The sequence below is a fragment of the Girardinichthys multiradiatus genome, chromosome 6 (genome assembly GCF_021462225.1).
Source record: "Girardinichthys multiradiatus isolate DD_20200921_A chromosome 6, DD_fGirMul_XY1, whole genome shotgun sequence".
Lineage (NCBI taxonomy): Eukaryota > Metazoa > Chordata > Actinopteri > Cyprinodontiformes > Goodeidae > Girardinichthys > Girardinichthys multiradiatus.
This window is the reverse complement of record NC_061799.1, coordinates 5,314,214-5,331,063: the sequence shown is the minus strand read 5'-3', so window position 1 is coordinate 5,331,063 and position 16,850 is coordinate 5,314,214. Positions and strand designations below refer to the sequence as shown.

Here is a 16,850-nt window from a genome sequence, read left to right as displayed (position 1 = left end):
GCCCATTGACTGCTGGAGATAAACACCAGCTCCCCTGCGGCCCACTAGAAAGATGCGGTAGAAAATGACTGACGTTGCTCCTAACAGCAAGGCTGATCTGTCAACTTTTGTGTTCAACCAGAACCTCGCCAATGTCCCATTTGTCAAGTACAAACCTTTAAGGCATTCAAACGATCTTTTCTATAGTGTTTCTGTCAGAATGTTTTTAACAATGCAAAACGTTCTTAGCTAAACTTGTGCATTATATTTGAACCCGTTTTTCTACTAAAACAATGAAACTTTATCAAACGGTGGCATTTTGCATTTAGCCTGCACATGGATGCTTCTAAATGAATGGAGAAATCAGCTGAATTGGCCAGTTTTCATCTAATTGACTAGACAGAAACAGTCTGAAAAACAATGTTTTAAAGTCAGTAAATGTACCATGCTCAAGAAGGGGGGTAAGGGGTGGCGATCCAGTCAACACATCTGATTTATTTTTTTTATTTGCTGATATTTGGGAATCTGGATGCTTTCAATTAAGGTATTTTAGTTTGTGGTCCTGGTGTCATGTAAACTAAAAACCTTAATAATAAACCCACCGAGACACAGTCAGTTATAAGGTTGCCGTTTTTTATGCATATCTTTACTTGCATTTAAATTCACACGATTAATAAATAGATGAGGATCAGAGATGGCTTTTCAACGAACGCAGTTCCAATGCCTAAACAGGGCTGTTACTAGAGAACCAGTTTGCATTTTCCCAATCTGAAAGTAAAGTCAGAACCCATCATTAGCCCTTAAAGGTCTCATCCAGTTAAATGATTATCTTCCTCCCGTTTTATTTGATGTTTTGCAAAAGGAGAGCAGTACATGTAGACAGTTTAACTAAAATTATGTCTCTCAGTGTCCCTGCTAACAGATATTCTAATATCAGTACCATCATTCAATAATGCTGCTTCAAACACTCCACAGTCCTAATAAGAGAGCCAACAGTTCCTTAAAAAGCTGCTGCAGTGCTGACGTGTAAAACAATGGCAAAATGGTGTGAAAAGCTGCTACATTTAATTACTCATTTACTGTTTAACATTGTATATTAACAAGCTTTTCTATTGTGAACGGTCAAAAATTCATTAGTGGGGGCAGCGTTACACTAATTTTCCATGAGAAGTGTGAAATGACTTCATAGAATAGATGACTAGTTCCATAAAAAGTCAAGAACATGATGGGGATGTTTTTGAAATAACTTTACTAGTGGTTAGCACAGTTAGCATCACACACTTCAGCAGCTGTCTCTGTGTATATGATGGATTGTAAAACCCCAAGGCAGACAGACAGGGAAAACTCAAACTGTAAAACTTTTTTCTCCTCAGTTCTTAATTATGCAATGTTTATTCCAGGATTAAAGGACTAATGTCTCAGCAGGATCTTGAAAAAACCCATCCATGTGTTCATCATTAGTTGAATTGTATACTGCAACAGTGTCTTCACAAATCTGCATGAAAAGTCAATCATACAGCTGCGACTGATCCAGAACACTGCTGTCTGGTCCTCACTAGAACTAAGAACATAGAGCACATCACCATCGTTCCTTCTACTGGCTCCCTGTATCTCAGAGAATAGACTTTAAAGTATTTCTGTAAGTTTAGAAATCACTGAATGGCTTAGCATCAAAATACATTCAAGATTTATTGCTGTTGTATCAACCTTCCAGACCACTCAGGTCTTCTGGTTCAAATCTGCTTTGGATCCCCAGAATCAGAACCAGACATGGAGAAGTAGCATTTAGTTCTTATGCTCCACTGAACCGGAGCAAACGTCAGGAAACTGTTTGATTTGATTGTTCTATTTCAACTATTAACTGAAACATCATTATTCTCAGTTTATAGTCCAACTTTCCTTCATTAATCCACTGCAGTGTACTTTGTGTTTTCGTTTGTTTTCCTCTTGTAAAGCACATCAACTTGTTGTGTTGCTGAAATGTGCTGTCCAAATAAACATGCTTTGTAATGTCCAGCTAGAATAATGTTGCCACTCTAAATGTTCAGAGAACACAAATACATGACTTCAACTTTCTCCCTCATGACCCTCTCCAGAAAAGGTCATGCCGGGTAGCGCAGTGCTCATTCTGCAGCGGGCTTGCGTGACAGGCTCCGCCCACACATTTATATTTTATGTAATGTGGCAGGTCTGACATTTATTGACACACACACAACTGTTTATATACAATTATAAGATTACCATGTACATTTTTTTATTTAAGTGTGCATAGAGCTATGTTCTGGTTGTAACCTAAAACTTCAAGAGTAAAATCAGCCAAAAAACAACTTGCAACAAAACAGGAACAAGGAACATGGCATTTGGATCGGTGACCTCGACTCAATACCTAAATCAAGTATGTCAACAGTATCGGATCCAAGACTGACGTCATGTCGGACCGGACACAACTAATTTTCAGTATCAGTGAGGTATTTTAAATAAAGGGAAACTGTATTTTGTAAAGAAACATATTGGCTGTTTATTTTAAACAGGGAGTAAGACTTCAGCAGATAACAATAAAGTGAATAATTACTGTAAATGATTCTGTTTCTGAGCTTTCAACCTTCATCTGTCAAAAAACATGCTAGACCACAGTTAAGGTCTGCATTCTCTACAGTTGTTGACAGTTAATATTAGGAGTTAAACACCAATAAAAGATCCTGAAGAATTAAATTAAAAATTTTTCTTTGTTTCAAAATAATTGAAAGTGAAGAGCGAAATAAAAAGAAAGTGAATTGGTCAAAATCAGTATCAGCAGGTCAAGAAGTTAAACTTGAGTTCTACAATCGGCCACCCAGCTCTAATCAGTGAATCTCTAAAGGCTGGTCATTGTTGCATCACCACAAACATTATGTGCAACATACAATATGAGTAAACTGGGGTATTTTAGCAAGAAGAGGAAGATTTGTTGCAAAGTTTAATGTACAGATTGAACTTCTTGATCAGTTACAGTGAAAATGGTTTTCTCATCAGCGTGAATATCTGCAAATGTGATCTCCACCAGAGTGGCTGTCAATATCTTTTTGTGCAGGAAGTAAGCAACATGCATGTGGCTTGAACACGGGTTTTCTGGGTAATATCCTCTCCCAGCAACATCCACAGCTCTGAAATAAAATCTATGCTATACTGTCTTTGAGACATCATCAAATAGGCAAAGTTCCTATAAAACAGGTTTGCAGCACACACCCAAACCAAAACCTTCACACCAAAAACAGAAAATACTACATTTTATGAAGAAATTACAAAGACAGACGAATGAATATGTGAGTAACAGTCAATGTTAGGAAGACTGAAGGTGTGACTTACGAGGTTTCTGACCCCATACGTATAGGTGCAGCCTCCCAGAAGAGTAGTAAATAAAGCCCAGCACCAGCATGGGACACAGGACAAAAAGCAGCTTGTGTGTGGGCTTCATGGTCTCCGATCATTCACATGGCACCATCCAGATCATCACCTGTACTGACAAGCAGAGAGGAGGTGGTTTAAAAAAAAAAGAAGAAGTGCTGATACCTTGATGATAACAGAAATCACTACAAGGAATATATTACAAGTTTATCATGTGAGAATACCAACAAAATGTTTGTTAGCTTGCTGAAACAGGGGGAATGGTGAAAGCGGTGCAGGTGAAGATTAAAATTCAACAAATGGGACCATTTTAATCTGGAAGCAGGGCAAAAACAACAAAAGAAAATGGTGAGAGCAATATATTCAGACATGCTCTTCAATCAAAAATAGTTTATTAATCCCAAAGGGAAATTAAATGTTGGTGTAGCTCATATTATTCAGGTTTCTTCAAAGAGCTGTTGTAGATGCTGATGGCTGTGGGCAGGAGTCTCATGAAGAAGATGCTCAGGGTTCTCCATAATGTTCTTCATTTATGAAGCATCCTTTTTTGTACAATGATCTCCAGAGGTTCTAGAGGAGTCCCCAGAACAGAGCCAGCCTTCTTTATCAGCTTGTTGAGCTTTTTTAAGTCCCTGGTTCTGATGCTGCTTCCCCAGCAGATGATGGTAGAAGAGATCACACTTTCCACAACAAACTTATAGAAGATATGCAGCATCTTGCTGCAAACACTGAAGGTCCTAAGCTTCCTCAAGAAGTACATTCTGCTCTGTCCCTTCTTGTAGATGGCTTTACTGGTGCCTCTCCACTCCAGTCTGTTGTCCAGGTGAACACCGAGGTATTTATACTGAAAAGTGAACATTATACTGAAGTCATACCTGATCCGCTGTCCTTTGCTGAGCAACGCTGCTGCCAGCATGCTGTGGGTCAGAGCACACAGAGCACATCATCTCCTTCACCTTGCAGCATGCATTCTCTGAAATCTTTCCAACATTAGAATAAGAACCTTGTGAAACCTTCTTTGAATGAGCTCCTCTTGACACTCATGATGATTTTGTAATAAAAGTGTTCAAATTTGCACAACAGGTTGCAGCATGCAGGACTCCCATGATTGGTTTCCTCCATTTCTGGGTGTGTGCTATGTGCCCCAATCATTTCTATCCAATGGGAGCAAAGATTGTCACATGCGTGGCTTTGTTCACAAGATATAATTCACTTGCAAAAAGTACAAAGTGAAAGCAAACCGCACCAAAATAAAAAATAAAGTCTGCATTTGGTTTGCAACGAGCATTTCTTTCACGCAACCCCAACGTTTTCAGCTCAGCAGCCACCGTCTACATGGAGCAAATGCAAACTACCAACCATTTTCATTATGGTTTACCCCAGGCAGAACTCATTTCTAACAAGACTTCAACCGGCCTGCACAAAGCACACATTTCATAACTCATTAATCTACAACGCAGCACTTGTTAATGCAAAGTGGAATATCCAAGCCAAGAACCAATATTTAATCAGGTAAATGAACATAGTTGCAATCTGTGAATAGGTCAAAAGTCACCTGACAAGCGGAGATGTAGAGAGAATGTTTACCCTCTTATCATAATGAGCTTTTAAAATCAGCCTTAACCTGTGCAGAAGATTTAACAGCAATAACTACATGCAACATCTATTCAAGTATATCCAAAGATAATGCACAACACTGACTTTATCAAAATGACAGAGGCGCACAAGTGTGGTATCCTATAGAGACTTCTAGAATGGCATGAATAACATATTTTTGCCCTAAAAACAGACATTTCAGGTGTATTTCAACATGCAATTCAATAACCAAGCATGAAACCCTGACTGCAGCTCCATGAGCTCAAGTCCATGCAGATTAATGTAGAAAAGACAGAAGAACACAGATCAACACTTGACTCAATTACACTAAAAGCTGAAGAAACATGGAGAAACGTGAATTTAGGAAGGAAATTCAACCAAAATTATTATCTTACAAAGTCTGTAATAGATCAGCAAAAACAAAAACCAGAGTTAGAGAGATTATGTCAAAGCAGAATTGAAAAACTCATGTAACCTTTGCAGGACAACTTTTAGATAGTTGGCAGTTTAAAGTTCCTTAAGTGAAAATAAAGGAAAAGAGGTCATGAAATGTCCATTACAGAAAGTAGGATAACAGTGAATGCTAAGAATCAAAAACAGAAAGGAACAATAACATGTAAATTAAAAGAAAATATCTGGGCAAGCTGCTGTAAACCGTACTGTTCTCAGTCCTGATTTAAATTCAGGGTTTTAGGGAGTTGGCTTCAGAGCTGAGAAGAAGAGAAATTAAATTTTCAGCTATGTTGAAAATTGTCGCTCTTTGATTGACATCTGGCCTTGCTCTACATGTGCGGTAGTGCATGAGTCTATCCCAATTCCTTCCACCCTATGACCCTGTGCCACCATTAACGTAAAGCTTTCTAAAATCATGTCAGCTTGGAAGGGTGGGTATAAACGGCGTCATATCATGACGGCCCTCTATTACCGTTTCACATCTTTAAAACTACAGCTAGTAACATACAAGTAGGTATGTTACCGTCATCGAATCTTTGACTCCAAGTCAATGATTGGTGATTATGCTCAATATCATTTCTTAGCAATTTAACAAGGTAGTTGGTATTTATTGCAAATGTTTTGATCCGACAAAACCGTGTTCAATTTACCTAAAGAAGAGACATTTTTGCATCAACTAAATAGTCCATTAATGTTTGTTGTATGTGTCTGTATTGCAAGAAATACCTAGTTTGATATGTGAGCACATATTTAATTATGCAGTCCATGATAAGTTTACATTAAAAAGAAATCATATTTGATAGCCTATATGCAGGATTTAACTAGTGTTTTATTTGATAATTAATGCACACGTAATATTTTCTGTATACTTGTGTTGTAAATGTGATAATATTCTGCACAAGACTACATTTATTTTTTTTACTTTTTCTTAATTCCATCAAAATAACAAAAAGCCAAAGACAACTGCAGCAACCAATGTTTTGTATTATAGCGGCATCTGTAGGAATCATTGTTGCTTTTCAGTTTTAACTAAATACCATCAGATGATGTCAGACATTTGTGTTGTCAATCTTCTGTAAATACAATGATACCGAGAGAGATCGTGGTATTTGTACTGAAGGTTACATCATAGCAGCCGATCCCTGCTCAGTGTAAGCCTGGATCTGCCCCAAAGTTGCTTGTCAGGTCTGAACCATCTTTAGGTCAGAGACCTTTGCATTCCTTGTTCTCAGAACCAGAATTCAACAAGGAAATGGAAAATGTAGGTGCTATGCTCATCAGCTCTGGAACCAACAGAAACAAAAAACATAAATACAAAGTGAATTTTATCACCTCTTGGGTTAGTAATACATTTGCAGTTTACTACTTTTTCTTTCAATTGTAGTGTCTAAATTTTAATTACTTTATGTTGCTTTTAATTGTTTAAAAGTACTTTTTTCCCTGTAAAGAACATTATTTATGAAAGTGCTTTATCAAAAAAAAAAAAAAAAGAAAATCACACAACCACGAATATTTATCTGGGTTCACCACAGTGGCAAACACCTCACATTGGTTAAGTCCTCTAAAATGTTCCAGTTTATGTCAAAAAGAAGCCTCAAACTGCAGTAACCTCAGATATTTATTTGCCTGACAAATATCACCTGAGTCGGCCGTTCGCAAAAGCAAATATAACGGAACAAACTTTACAGTCTAATAAAACAGCGCCGTTATTGTTGTGTCATTACAAAGACACACGTGTTCAGTGCGATGTCTCGGTGTGTCTCAGCGTTATTATGTCTCTGACATATTTTTTCTTAATTGAAAGAAACATACGAAGCGTGAAAAAGTGGCCGTTTCTCCGTTAGCTAACCGAGATGCTAACAGCGCTACGTTGGCACAGTGTAAGATGAGCCACCGGACAGGCCTTCTGCGTAACACAACGTTGTCGAAGACATGCTTTAGCTCACAATAAAAATGTTTCAGAATTGCGCTGAAAAACTCCACAGTTGATCCAGAATATCATACATGCTTCGAACAACAGCTAGCCAGCGACTTGCTTTCTTTAAACCTGAACTGCAGCTGCGGGCTGAACGTTACGACGTCTCGTCTTCAACATCACGGTTCATAGTAAATTAGAGATAAGACTGTGAATGTTACCTTGCGTTTTATTTGGGTCCCAGGGTGAGAAACAGAAGATTCCTCAATGGAGAGTACGTACAGGTTGAAGCAACCATGCCTTCCTACCACTCCGAAACATGTTCATGAAATCTGTGGAGGTTCTTAACCCATTAAGCGGGACAGGGCCAGCTTGACTGCGTCGTTACAGCCAGTCTCACCAGCTATAGAAGAAAAGCGGAGAGGAGCCTTCAGAAATTTCCAGCACCAGCAGTTTACTAGTGTTCAAGAACAGCGTCTGGAGTCACATGAAGACGTCTGTTTCTGTGACTTCCTCAAGATGCCCCCTCCTGTTTAAGTGGGGTTTAGACAAACGCACCAGGTGATCCGTTTCTTCACTGAGGGTATTAGCGTTCGTCACATGTGAACGTTGCACTGTTGCTCGCTCCGTTTGAGAGCATTTATATCCAGCCCACAGCTCAGCCCACTCAAGCTGTAATAGTCCTGGCTCAGCAACAGTAAAACGGATTCTATAATGTTAGGAGCGTGTAGATCTGCACCTCCCACACTACAATAGTATGTGCTTGGCCAGCAATGTTTGTGTTGTCATTGCCTGGTGGGGCTTAAATCCAATCTAAAACTACTGTGACAAAAAAAAGGCAGACTACTGTGAAAAAGTTAAATATGTTTTGTAACTTATTTCACACAATAAAACTCATACAGATTCATAAAAAATATTTTCAGCCTTTATTTATTATAATTTTGATGATTATGGCTTCATTGAATGGAATTTGCTTGACAATCTTCTGTAGCTGTTGTTATCCCTGTTACAGGTGCACCTATTCCCACCACACCTTTTCCTTCCACTCAACCTTCTATGAATATGCTCTAACCTGTATTGAATTTTGGGTTTTTGTTATCCGGCAGGCATATCCATAAAACTTGAAATATTTCACTCTACTTGTGATGAATCTATATGAGTTTCACTTTCTGAAATACTGAACTTTTTCATGATGTTCTAATTGTTTGAGGTGTACTTGTAAATGAAAGCCTGTTTTGTTTGACTTTCAGGTAAATACACTGCTCAAAAAAATAAAGGGAACACTCAAATAACACATCCTAGATCTGAATGAATGAAATATTCTCATTGAATACTTTGTTCTGTATAAAGTTGAATGTGCTGACAACAAAATCACACAAAAATCATCAATGGAAATCACATTTATTAACCAATGGAGGCCTGGATTTGGAGTCACACACAAAATTAAAGTGGAAAAACACACTACAGGGTGATCCAACTTTGATGTAATGTCCTTAAAACAAGTCAAAATGAGACTCAGTATTGTGTGTGGCTTCCGTGTGTCTGTATGACCTCCCTACAACACCTGGACATGCTCCTGATGAGACGGTGGATGGTCTCCTGAGGGATCTCCTCCCAGACCTGCACCAACTCCTGGACAGTCTGTGGTGCAACGTGACGTTGGTGAATGGAGCGAGACATGATGTCCCAGATGTGCTCAATCGGATTCAGGTCTGGGGAACGGGTGGACCAGTCACTGTTCACTGATTGGCCATAGAACCAGGAGAAATGAGAAGGCTCTCTCTGAAAGAAATGTTGAGTTAACTTGACTCTGGAAGTGACACAACCACTAGGACAGGACTGTGTTTTCACAGTTTGATTATGCAAGCAGTTAGGGTTTGAGCCCAGACTTGAACTGAGGAAGAAGAGGGGAGTTTACCGAGGCTCCAGGGAGGAAATAGAGATGGGTGCAAAGAGGCTCTGCGACTGACTTACTGTTGATGGGTGATGGAGGCTTGTTGGGTGGAGACAAGTCTTTTCCACGGTGACTGTGACTGGCAGATTATGTGGAACAGAGCAGAGTTCTTCCTGCGGTGCAATCCTGGAGTTGCTCTGCTGTGCTTGAGCGTGTGGTGTTGAAGGGTGGACAGGCAGGTGAGCGAATGTTAGGTGTTCCCACGAGGTGGTTCTTGAGAGGCTGGGCTGAAGGCAGGAGTGGATCGCCGGGGTATGGTTTCCAATGCTCACCTGAGCATGATATGGAGAACAGGAACTTAGGAATCCTAGAGTATTGTCACACAGGACCACATAGGCAAGGCAGGACAAAAACAATGCGATCAGAGCAGGCTTAGGAGGAATGCAAAGATGCATCACACGGTCAGTTTATCTCACTAGCAGAGACAACGAACTGTCACCTCCGTCCAGGTTCCAGCTCTTTATAAAGTTGATTCTGCTCAGATTAGGAACACTTGTGAAGCAGCACCTGTCAGTCACACCCCGCAAAACTGCACACAGCCACCATGGGTATGACATTCTCTAAGGTAATACAGGGAGACGTTAATAAAACTCAAGAGCGGCTAAAATAATACTGGGGACCACAATAGCCAGAGAGGGGGAAACCGAAATATAATTTTACTATTTACAAATAGGCATATGCCTCATTCTTTCACCTCCATACATACCACTGATTCAGTGTCGATTAATAGCTACAGAGAACAGAAAACCTCTTTAGCTTATTCAATTTGTTTTGAACACAATGGAGCCACCTTTTCTTGAGCTTGTGGGTCAGTTGAGATGTATGTCTAAGAGCCTTGCTGTGGAAACTAACACCCTAGTGCAGAGGTCATTAACTGGCGGACCGCGGTCCGGGGTTGGACCCAGAAGCTGTCCCATCCGGACCCATACCTACAGAAAATCAAAGGGATAATATTTAAAACTTGACGGGCGCTTTTATTTTAACTTGCGTCGCTTCTATAGACTTCACGATAGCGTCTTAGTGTGTACGGAAAAAGACAGACCAATTGCATGACAGTTAAGCCACACCACGTGATAGCTCTCAGCCAAACAAGTCTGTGCATTCCTGGCGGTAAATATTGTGACTGCAGGAAGTGCAGAGAAGTTAGACGAGAAGGAGGCAAAGTGACACACGACAGTTGAGGAGATACAGACAGCCACGTCTTAGAAAGTAGAGAAAGAGACTAGTGAGACGAAGAAAGGGAGAGTAACAACTGCGCCAGAGAAAGGGAGAAAGACACACAACAGCACTGGAGAGAGTTGAACGAGACTGGTGAGAAAAAAGAAAGGGAGAGTAATGAGTGCACCAGAGAAAGGAAGTCAGGACAGTGCTACAGAGAGCTGAACGAGACGGGTGTGGCAGAGAAACGGAAAGATAAGGAACAGATGGCGCTTTCTAAAAAAAGAAAAGTGGACAGTGAAAATAGGATTTTTAAGCCGGAATGGACAGACTCATTTTTATTCATCCTTCCCGCTGGAAGCAATAAACCAGTGTGTCTCATATGTTCAGAAACCGTAGAACTTGTTAAAAGTGCCAATGATGTGAGACGTCATTATGAGACAAAACATAAATGTTTTGAACATACACACCCAGTCAAATCTGAAGTAAGAGCACAAAAAATAAGTTATCTGAGAGCCCAGTATGAGCAGTCCACCAGTATCCTGAGCCACACTTTCACTGCCCAACAACGAGTTCATGAATGTTCCCTCAGAGTTGCTTGGATTTTGGGTCAACACAAAAAAGCATTTACTGAGGCAGGGGTTGTCAAAGAATGCATGAGCGCAGTAGCTGAAACACTACTTGAAACAAAAACAAGAACTGTGTGATAAAATAAAGCAAATACCTCTATCAGCCTCATCTGCAACAAAAAGAGGTGAAATATTGACCCAGGATCTGCTATCTCAGTTAGATGAAGCCATGTGCAAAGCGCCATGTGTAGGCTTAGCTGTGGATGAGTCCACTGACATTTGTGACAACGCTCAGCTGTTAATTTATGTCAGGTTTTTCAACATAGACCAGAAAATATTCTGTGAAGACTTGCTAGGTGTCACTCCCCTTCAGACCAGTACAAGAGGAGAGGACATCTACCTGACCATTAAGGAGATGTTAACAGAAAGAGGAATAGAACCAAAAAAAATAGTTTCCATAACCACAGATGGAGCTCCTGCTATGATAGGGAGAGAAAAAGGAGCTGTTGCAAGACTGAAAGAGGCCAATCCTGATCTAGTAGCATGCCATTGCATCATTCACCAGTATGTCCTCTGTGCATCCCTGTCAGTTGAATATGCCGAGGTGATGAATATAATGATGAAAATGATAAATTTTCTCAGGGCATCCTCAATCTACCAGCATCGCATGCTAAGAGAATTCCTCAAAGAAGTTAATGCCGATGCTGATGATCTTTTGCTTCACAACAATGTGACATGGCTCAGCAAAGGAAGGGTATTAGCACGCTTTTGGTCCATTAGGAAGGAAGTTGCATCTTTTTTGGCAGAGCTTAGAAGTCACAAGGCAAAACAGTTTTCTCACTTTTTAGAAAATAAGAAATACATGGACAATGTGGCCTTTTTGGTTGATGTTACCTCCCATCTGAATGAACTAAATTTGAGACTACAGGGCAAGGACAATTCTGTCTCTGAGCTGATGACAGCCGTCCGCTCCTTTCAGAGGAAGCTTGAGGTGTTCAAGGAAGACCTGCAGGGAGAGTGTGCCCACTTCCCAGCACTACAAGAACAGGTTTAGGGGGAGCAAGAAGTGTCTTTCTTTGTTGATTTTATTGATAAGCTGATTATAAACTTCAGAAACCGTTTTGACAGCTTCAACTTTGGACCACAGCTCAACTTGTTCATTCAGAACCCATTTCTCATCGCAGATGTCAAGAGGTTCTCAGAGGAAGTGGCACAGATCCTTAAATGGGTAGATCATGGGCCTCTCCAGATGCAGTTGATTGATCTCCAAGCAGATGTGGCCCTGAAAGAGCAGTTTGAAAGAACTGACCCTCCCTCTTTCTGGCTTCAAATGGTCCCTGAAACATCCTTCTCAGGTCTAAAGAAAGTAGCCATATACATCCTGACGATGTTTGGCTCCACACACAACTGTGAAGCAGCTTTTCCTGCAATGAACATTATCAAAACTAAATGCCGTTCAAGACTCACTAATGAATACTTCCATATGTGCATGAGGATGGCTTTGACTCCATTCAAGCCTAGGTGTAAAGTTGTAGCAGGGGAAGCTCATGCTCAGTTTTCTCACTGAGCAAAAAAGTGGGAAACTCAACACAAAAGATGAAGAAAATAAGCTTCTAAAGTTGTTGAAATTTCTTATCTGTAAATCTGTTGAGATTGTTGATGTAACACAAAAAGAGAAAATGCCAGCTCTTTGTTTTAGTTTTTTTCATATTCTGAATTTAACACTTAAAATGAAGTTATCATGTCATTAATATTGTCTTATTTGCAAATGTAGCTCAAATTTATTTAGCTAATGAAAGAAAATTGCACATATGGGCAGTTATACATATGTTCAGTTCCATGATATGTCACAATACAGGTCCTTCTCAAAATATTAGCATATTGTGATAAAGTTCATTATTTTCTATAATGTAATGATGAAAATTTTACATTCATATATTTTAGATTCATTGCACACTAACTGAAATATTTCAGGTCTTTTATTGTCTTAATACGGATGATTGTGGCATACAGCTCATGAAAACCCAAAATTCCTATCTCACAAAATTAGCATATTTCATCCGACCAATAAAAGAAAAGTGTTTTTAATACAAAAAATGTCAACCTTCAAATAATAATGTACAGTTATGCACTCAATACTTCATTTCTGCAAAAGGATTCCCGACCGACTGCTTCAATGCGGCGTGGCATGGAGGCAATCAACCTGTGGCACTGCTGAGGTCTTATGGAGGCCCAGGATGCTTCGATAGCGGCCTTTAGCTCATCCAGAGTGTTGGGTCTTGAGTCTCTCAACGTTCTCTTCACAATATCCCACAGATTCTCTATGGGGTTCAGGTCAGGAGAGTTGGCAGGCCAATTGAGCACAGTGATACCATGGTCAGTAAACCATTTACCAGTGGTTTTGGCACTGTGAGCAGGTGCCAGGTCGTGCTGAAAAACGAAATCTTCATCTCCATAAAGCTTTTCAGCAGATGGAAGCATGAAGTGCTCCAAAATCTCCTGATAGCTAGCTGCATTGACCCTGCCCTTGATAAAACACAGTGGACCAACACCAGCAGCTGACACGGCACCCCAGACCATCACTGACTGTGGGTACTTGACACTGGACTTCTGGCATTTTGGCATTTCCTTCTCCCCAGTCTTCCTCCAGACTTTGGCACCTTGATTTCCGAATGACATGCAGAATTTTCTTTCATCCGAAAAAAGTACTTTGGACCACTGAGCAACAGTCCAGTGCTGCTTCTCTGTAGCCCAGGTCAGGCGCTTCTGCCGCTGTTTCTGGTTCAAAAGTGGCTTGACCTGGGGAATGCGGCACCTGTAGCCCATTTCCTGCACACGCCTGTGCACGGTGGCTCTGGATGTTTCTACTCCAGACTCAGTCCACTGCTTCCGCAGGTCCCCCAAGGTCTGGAATCGACCCTTCTCCACAATCTTCCTCAGGGTCCGGTCACCTCTTCTCGTTGTGCAGCGTTTTCTGCCACACTTTTTCCTTCCCACAGACTTCCCACTGAGGTGCCTTGATACAGCACTCTGGGAACAGCCTATTCGTTCAGAAATTTATTTCTGTGTCTTACCCTCTTGCTTGAGGGTGTCAATAGTGGCCTTCTGGACAGCAGTCAGGTCGGCAGTCTTACCCATGATTGGGGTTTTGAGTGATGAACCAGGCTGGGAGTTTTAAAGGCCTCAGGAATCTTTTGCAGGTGTTTAGAGTTAACTAGTTGATTCAGATGATTAGGTTCATAGCTCGTTTAGAGACACTTTTAATAATATGCTAATTTTGTGAAATAGGAATTTTGGGTTTTCATGAGCTGTATGCCAAAATCATCCGTATTAAGACAATAAAAGACCTGAAATATTTCAGTTAGTGTGCAATTAATCTAAAATATATGAATGTTAAATTTTCATCATGACATTATGGAAAATAATGAACTTTATCACAATATGCTAATTTTTTGAGAAGGACCTGTATAACAATAAATACTGAAAACATTCTATGAGTTGAAGTGAATTGAGTGTAAGGTATTGATCATATACAGATGATGAGACAGCTACAAGGATACTTAAATATATATTATATTGAATAGTTAAATTATATAATCTTCCAGACCCTTTCTTAAACAAATTTTCTCTAACTGGACCTTTTCAAGTTTTAGTTGAATACCCCTGCCCTAGTGGTTGGGGCCTCTAAGTCTTAGTGCAGTTCTTATGCAGTTATTTGACAATTTTGGACCACCTGCCTCCTCAAGAAACTGGTGCCATCTGTTGATAGCTTCCACTTCTGCCACCACTGAAAATACATATATATTTTTTGCTTGAGCTCTTCTCTAAACATTTTGGACAATTCTCCTTAGCCATATTTCTAATTAAATGTTACTCTCAACAGTACAGGTATTTGAGGTATTCTATTTCAAGCTCACCTGATGCAAGGAAAAAATAAAAATAAAAAAACACCCTTTGTCAGAAAATATATTTTTATATCAGCTTTATTTAACTGTTTTATTGTCCTGGCTGAATAATTTATGAGCAACTGTACATGATAAAAACAGAATTATGAAATTGCAAAACATTTTCTCAAAAATGATATCAGCAGCATGTGGGAGACTGATTCGTATTTGTACAGTGAGCTTTACACAGTATTCAATATTATATTGTAGAGGCCACATTTTGAAGAACCTCTGCTCATTGCAGTGAAATCACTGTTAGGCAGTGAAAATGCTGACTATTTGATAACTTCCATTCCAGTTGGCATTTGAGCACATCACACCACAGCTAACAGGAGACTGGTGTGTTGATCCATAATTGGGCCCCCTTACACCTGCTTGTGTTATTTTCAATATTTCCTTATATATCTTACATCTTATTCATTTCCTGACATTCACAAAGCCTTTGGACTCAGATATGAGGCTAGAATGGGTGTGACGCAGCAGTGTTCCGTTTGGTCCTGCAAAGAGTGTCTTGGAGTAGAACACTAATCTATTAATATTGAATCAAGCAGGAAATAGAATCCGCTCACCCACTGTTCTCCAGCTGAGTTCCAGAGATAAGAGGAAGAAGAAGAGTGACACACAGGCAACATCTGAGATGCAAACATGCAAAAATAGACTTATTTGACCAAATTGGCCCAGTGTAAAAAAAAAACAGTAGCATTTGGCTGTTTTAGTTGATGGGTATGGTGGGCTATACAATTCATACGCCATGGTCTGATCAGGCTATACTTTCAAAGTGAGGACCCATACTCACTATTTGCTCTGATGAGTATTTGCCCTGTCTAATCAGTACCAAGTTCTGGCCAGTCAAGACGACTGCTGCTAAATGTTTATAGTGGGAAAAAAGGCTTACCTCTGAAAGGACATAGATAAAAATTTGTTGTTTTGATCTGAGCGCCATAAATTAAAGGTTTGTTTTATTTGCCAGCTCTGATTAAACGACTTCACTGTCCAATGAGTGTGTGCACTATTAAGACAGATGAAAAGCCAGGTGCACTGGGATAGCTATATTGCACAGTGAGGTGTGTCATTTACTTTCCTGAACAGTTGGGGTTTATTAGCAAGTGTTTGGCCTAGTGTTTGCTCTATCACACCTCACCGTTTTGTTCCAGCTTTTCTTCTTCTATTGTTTTCTGTGTGCATGTCTCTGCGAGTTTAAAGGTGTGGTCCTCTGCACACAAGTGACCCATCAAACCAGTTCAAAATCCTAGTCCTGGAATCTTTTCATTCCTCGCCTGACATCTGTTAACTTTCCTCATCAGGTAAACAACCAAGCCTCAACTTTAAACTAAGCAAAGGTGAGCTAAACTAAAACAACCCAAGTTATGTCAACTTGAATATTTGCATTAGAATGATTGCTAACTTTGTTGTTTATCTCCCAAGAAGTTGCTAGTCTTCTTCTGCCTACTTGTTAACAGACAGTTCAATGAAAGGATCGCTGTTAATGCTCGGGGTTCATGCTATATGGAGAACCCTGCAGTCCTTTACTTACATCCATTAAATCAACTGCAATGGATGGAACCAAGAAATCTGTACTCTTGCTGAAAATCCCAACTATTCAACCATGTGTTTGTGATGTTAAGCTTGAGCATGCCATGTTATGAAAGAATAGACTGGCACAAACGTCTTTTCTCTTATGTGTTTTCCTTATTTGTTGAGGACCTCTAGAAAATCATGTGTGGTACCATGGGTCCTCAGTGGTACTGGTGCCAACAGGTTTTAGATCTTGTGGCAATCTATTTGTGGAGTATTCTCATCACAATTTGAGCTAAGAACACTGCTGTGAATAAGTGGAGTCGTTGCTCCCAGTGCCCTTTCAACCATCCACACACAGTTAGGTGATGATGAGTGGGGTT

The 16,850-nt window shown here is 40.0% G+C and overlaps 1 protein-coding gene across 5 annotated transcripts in view; it reads right to left on the bottom strand.

The window, feature by feature from the left end:
• Nucleotides 1–7,996, bottom strand: part of st3gal3b (ST3 beta-galactoside alpha-2,3-sialyltransferase 3b) — an 80,267-nt gene extending 72,271 nt beyond the window's left edge. For 2 of the 5 annotated variants that reach the window (XM_047369118.1, XM_047369121.1), the window contains exons 1-2: nt 7,549–7,987; nt 3,325–3,472 (exon numbers count right to left, since the gene is read on the bottom strand). In XM_047369118.1, the coding sequence (XP_047225074.1) occupies nt 3,325–3,433 (109 nt within the window). In that variant the 5' untranslated portion in view covers nt 3,434–3,472; nt 7,549–7,987. Of the gene's footprint in view, nt 1–3,324; nt 3,478–7,548 lie in introns of all 5 variants that reach the window. The other 3 variants (XR_007038772.1, XM_047369119.1, XM_047369120.1) reach the window with 3 other exon arrangements.
• Between the last annotated feature and the right edge of the window lie 8,854 nt (nt 7,997–16,850).